Raw genomic sequence first — 6,000 nt, 5'->3', positions numbered from 1 at the left:
TCATTCCCACCCAAGTCATTATCCTATGATGGTATGACAAGTTGGCAGGCATTTTCTAACAAGTTTACGCGTTACGCTTTGCTACAGGAATGGGGCGATTCCGAAAGCAAGGATCAATTATGCTTTTGTCTTAAAGGAAAGGCCAGTGACTATTACTGTGTAATGGCAGAAAGGTATAATGAATTGTCATTTTTTGAACTTTTAAGCAAATTGGAAAAACGATTTGGCAATCAGGAATTAGCTGAATCTGCGATGGCTCAGTTTTATAATTTACGTCAGAATAATGGGGAAAATATAAATGATTGGGCAGACCGTGTTCTATCGGTTGCTTCGCGGGCCTTTAGAGAATGTTCCGACGAACATGTCACTAGTCAAGTTATCTTGAGATTTTGTCAAGGTTGTATTGATAAAGAAGCGGGACAGTACGCCTGTAATATGCGCCCAAGAACCTTGGATGCAGCAATCCAATCTATTAAGTGGTTCAATCATAATAATATTGCGATTTACGGACGAAATTCTCGTAGAGATACGCGCAGCCCAGTTAGGGGATATGAACCTCAGAGGGTAAGGTCTGTCAATGCCACTGCAAAAAAAATTAATTCAGCCAAGCCCGTGAATATAGATTCCCGGCTTCAGAGTTTGGAAGATAGGGTCGTCAAATCCGACCGTACAATGGAGACGGTTTTAAAAACAATGGCGGAACTTACAGATAATGTCTCTAAACTTAATTTGAGTGTGTCACGATTTAGACCGCGCTCAACCTCGTGTTTTCAGTGTGGTAAATTGGGTCATTTCAAGCGAGAGTGCCCAAGTTTGTTAACTCCAAGACAGAGTACGCCTCTAAATCCCACTACTGCAGAGCAGAAACATGTGAGTTTTGTCAGCGATGATAATCAGTGTTTAAACTACAAGGGATCGAGCGAGTAGGCGAGCGTTTGATCCGTTATGATTTACCATCGCCAATATTATTTTCTGAAAGCGAGACGTCGAGCGAAGCTACGGGCGTAAGCGAAAGTGGAACCGTTAATCGTTCGACCGGTTCTAAATCCACCGTTACCGTCGGTGATGAGCAATATATCACCACCCCGGGGGGGGGGGGGGTGATCAAAAGTTCCTGGATACCGTTGCAACCGGTGTCATTCCAAGAATCGACTCAATCGATTCCGCGCAAATTGAGGAAACGTGCGTATTGGCTTCGTCGTCTATCCGTAGGGTATCTTCCGATTCGATGTATAAGCTTAACGTGAAAGTTCAAAACATGACAACTTTGACCGTTTTAGATACCGGTAGTCAGGTCACCATACTTTGTGATCGTCGATACGATGAGTTATCAGAAAAGCCAATTAGACTTTCCAGGGTTTATTGTAGGACCGGCTAACTTAAAAATCGGTTCTTTCGAAATAAAACTTAGTCAGTTGTATGTCGCTCCAATAGAAGATGACATGTTATTAGGACTTGATTTTATGCGCGCATATCGATATGTTAAACGATAGAATGAAAATAGGCGACGATGTATTCAATTTATTTTATGGCGATATTGATGGGTACTCCGATAATGCCAATATTTCCGTAGATAAACGGATAGTTATTCCACCATTATCAGTAGCTAGGGTACGGTGTAATTTAAATAAAAATTTATCCCATTATCTGATAGAACCGTTAAAACACCCGAAGTTGTTGATTGCCCGATCAATACATGCACATATTGAGACAGAATTTCCTCGTATTTGTTTAATAAACCCGTCTGAAGAAAGGGTAATACTTGACACGAACGAACAAATAGCTAAGGCTATTGAGTTTAGGGAACAAGATATTATTAATCCGTTGCAAGACGATGGCTCTGAGACAGATTGTGCAAGTTTTGAGAATTTAGTTGATTTATTTGAGCGTTCTAAGAAATTATTAACGGAACCAGAGTAATTAAAACTTATGCGGTTATTAATCGATTATCAAGAAGTCAAGAAGGAATTTTACGGCTATGGAATATGTAATTGAAACAAATGACGCCCCACCAATTAAACAGAGCTTAAGACGTACCCCTATTTGTTTTGGACTTCACCACCGGTATTAATACGTAAAAAAGATGGTACGGTTCGATGGTGCATAGACTACCGGAAACTTAATGCGGTTACCACTAAAGATGTATTCCCCTTACCCTTGGTGGATGAATGTATGGACGCTCTATCTGGCAATAAATGGTTCTCAAAACCTGATGCAAATTCTGCCTATTGGCAAATCCCCCTTAGACAGGAGGATAGGAAAAAAACCGCCTTTATTACATTTGAATTCACTAAACTACCATTCGGCTTAACGGGAGCTGTCTCCGGGTATTCCAGGAGCATTGGATTAGTACTTAATGGGCTTAGCTGGGATATAGCATTAGCTTTTTTGGACGATACGATGGTCATGGGCAAAAATGTAGATGACCATTTGGGCAATCTAAAATTGGTATTAGCTAGAGTATGGTATGAAATTAAAACCTAAGAAATGTGTACTAAAGCACGAGGTTGAATTTTTAGGTAGAATGGTTAGTCAGAACGTGTCTCAAAGCGGGTAACAATCTAACTAAAACCGTAGAAAAATGGACGGTTCCGAATTGCACAGAGGACGTCAAATCTTTTCTAGGCTTTGCTAACTATCATAGGACGTTTATAAAACAATTTGCCGAAATAGCTTCACCAAGATATTCTATTACCGGTAAAAAACAATTTATGTGGGGTGAGAAACAACAATTTGCTTTTGATAAACTTAAACATTTGCTTGTGACAACTCCTGTACTGGCTTTGCCTATGGAACATGGTACATTTATTCTCGATTGTGATGCTAGCATGAACGCTGTTTCTGCGGAATTGTCACAAATACAAGACGGCAAAGAACGGGTCATTGCATATAGTAGTTTTTCTTTGACACCAGAACAACGTCACTATTGTACGACGCGACAAGAACTTTTAGCAATTATACGTTTCACGCGACAATTTAGACATTATTTGCTTGGAAAACCTTTTATAGCGAGAACTGATCACGCTAGTTTCACCTGGTTGTTAAGGTTTAAGCATCCGACGGACAATTAGCACGTTGGTTGGAGGAATTGGGGCAATATTATATGACAGTAGTTCATCGGAAAGCCCGTTTGCACGTAAATGCCGATGCCTTAAGTTGAATGAAATTGCCGGATAAACCGTGCGATGATTTTAATATCGATTTACAGTTGACTGATTTACCGTGCGGTGGCTGTCGATACTGTGAAAGAGCCCATAAAAATTGGATAGAGTTTGCTACAAATGTGGATGACGTCATACCATTACCGTTTAAATCCGGTATTAGGCGTAATTTATTGTTAGAAAAAGAGTCTGTTTTTGAACCCGTTAGCATGGCTGTTACAGGGTATCCAAATGAACCGCGGGTAAATGTTGTGACTGCTGACGAGATTGAAAATGATGACGTAGACGGTGATGGTATTTCATTAAGTAGTTATTCCCCCGAACTCATTAAAACTGCGCAGGCAAATGATGAGGATTTAGAGATAATTATGATTTGGTTAACCTCTGGGCTTGAACCAGAACAGGCTCAACTAATGTTACAGAGTCCCGCTGTAAAACATTACTGGATTAATCGAAATCTGCTTGTTCTAGATAAGGGAATTATACGAGTTAAAAGACCGAGTAATTTATCAGAGACACAGCTGTTGGTTCCGGAGGAATTAAAAGTTGATATTTGTCGATTATGTCATGACATACCGCTGTCGGGTCACCAGGGTATTTACCTCTTGTGCCATATGCAACATTAACAAGAATACCCAGGCGAAACGTCGTGCTAAATTAATCCGTCACCATGCCGGGTCACCCATGGAATGGGTACATGTGGATTCCTTAGGTCCGTTGCCCATTACGCCAGAGGGAAATGAATACATTTTAATGATGGTTGACCAATTTACTAAATGGGTTGAATGCATTCCTCTGCCGTCGCAAACCGCTGAAATCACCGCCCGATCTGCGGTTAACGAGTTTGTCTCGCGTTTTGGTTGTCCATTTCAGGTTTTTACCGATCAGGGGAGGAATTTTGAGAGCAAACTATACTATTAAAAAAAAGTAGGGGATATTTGATTTTGGGGGCATAATACTAAAATATGCAAATGATTACGAAAAAAGTCACTATAGAACCTAACAGAAGAAACATTTCCAGTTACATGTGACGCCCAAACGCACCAATAGCTACCGCATGGAATGCAGGTGATGCTTGGGATCATCATGGGGGTCCAACCCAAGATTTGCACGACTCTGACTTTGAATGTTACAGTCATTGTGGCATTGAATTCCAGGGTGGAAACATCAGTTTAATTGTTTTAGTGACCAGAAAACAAATTTTGATATGCGTCGGCTTACCCAAAATGAAAGGTTACGTGCCCTTGGCATGCTACAGATCGGCACAACACAGGCGGTTGTGGCGCGGACGATGAATGTTTCTCAGTCTGTCATAAGCAGGCTATGGTCCAGATACCGTGATACACAATCTGTACAGGACAGACCACGCTCAGGTCGACCAAGGGCGACAACTCAAGCCCAGGATCGATTTATCCATACCTTGGCCTTGAGAAATCGTGTCATCACAGCAAATCAGATCAGCACTCGTCTTCAAACAGACACTGGTGTGAGAGTGAGTGGCCAGACGATTCGGAATCGACTGCATAGGGGTCACCTTAGCGCCCGACGTCCTCGCGTGATCCCTTGTTTGAGAGATCATCACATTCAGGCAAGACGTCGTTGGTGTAGGGATCGTCAACACTGGGATAATCGACGCTGGAGCAATGTGATGTTTTCAGATGAGTCAAGGTTCACTGTTGATTTTTTGGACAGACGTAGGAGGGTGTGGCGTCGTCGAAACTAGCGCTTCCAAGACGTTAACGTCATCAGACATGATCGATTTGGGGGTGGTTCTGTTATGGTGTGGGGAGGCATCACTGTTGCTGGAAGAACGGCTTTACATGTTGTTGCAGGGCGTGTTACAGGCCAGTACTACCGGGACAACATCTTGGCAGTCCATGTTGTGCCGTTCGCACGACGTCATGGCCGCCGTTTCATCTTCCAGGATGACAACGCAAGATGTCACAGGGCCAGGATCGTTACAGGTTACCTCCAACAACAGAACATCACCACATTACCTTGGCCAGCACTGAGTCCCGACCTCTCCCCCATCGAGCATGTCTGGGACATGCTTGGACAGAGGTTACGTCAACGTCAACAACGTCCTGCCAATGTCCAAGAACTTGCTGCTGCGTTGCAACAGGAATGGGACAATCTGGACCAAAATGACCTTAGACGTCTCATTAGGAGTATGCCACGTCGGATCAATGCTTGTTTGGCAAACAGAGGAGGATTTACCCGTTACTGACTTGGTTGTGATGCTGTGGTAACTTTGCTGTTTGACCCCGGGTATCATTTTACCCTTATAATGGTCAGTCTGTGCCTTACTTAGTCTAACGATCATTTGGAATAAATCGATGAATGTGAACTTCATTTCATTTTGTCATTTGTTTCTTCGTCAGTTTCATTAGGTGACTTTAATAACACTTAAAAATCAAATATCCCCTACTTTTTTTGAATAGTATATTTACTGCTCTGTGTGAGGTGTTAGGAATATATAAGACTCGCACGACATCCTATCACCCGACATCTAACGGACAAGCTGAGCGTTATAATCGTACGTTAATTGAAGCAGTGAAATATTATATTGATGGTTGTCAGAGCGACTGGAACGTATATCTACCGCAACTCACAAGCGCCTTAAGGTCAAGTGTGAACCGACAAACTGGGTTCACGGCAAATAAACTAATGCTAGGTCGCGAAGTAAATCACCCTGCAGACTTAATGTTCCGTTCACCCGTTGAAAACGACGGTGATGTAGACTCCTTTGTCGAAAAATTAGAAAAAGCTATGGTTGAAACGCATAGATTAGGGCGAGAAAGATTAAAAACGAACCAAGAACGAATGAAGAGAGATAACG

At 42.2% G+C, this 6,000-nt stretch overlaps 1 protein-coding gene across 1 annotated transcript in view; it reads left to right on the top strand.

The window, feature by feature from the left end:
* LOC130014232 (uncharacterized) overlaps window positions 1–6,000 on the top strand; it is a gene marked incomplete at its 5' end in the record, with an annotated part of 31,083 nt that continues 25,083 nt past the window's right edge. The window contains 2 exons of the mRNA XM_056103126.1: window positions 1–173; window positions 750–811. Of these exons, the coding sequence (XP_055959101.1) occupies window positions 1–173; window positions 750–811 (235 nt within the window). The remainder of the gene's footprint in view (window positions 174–749; window positions 812–6,000) is intronic.

The sequence above is a fragment of the Patella vulgata genome, chromosome 9 (assembly GCF_932274485.2).
Source record: "Patella vulgata chromosome 9, xgPatVulg1.2, whole genome shotgun sequence".
Classification (NCBI taxonomy): domain Eukaryota; kingdom Metazoa; phylum Mollusca; class Gastropoda; family Patellidae; genus Patella; species Patella vulgata.
This window is presented reverse-complemented; position numbering and strand designations above follow the sequence as displayed.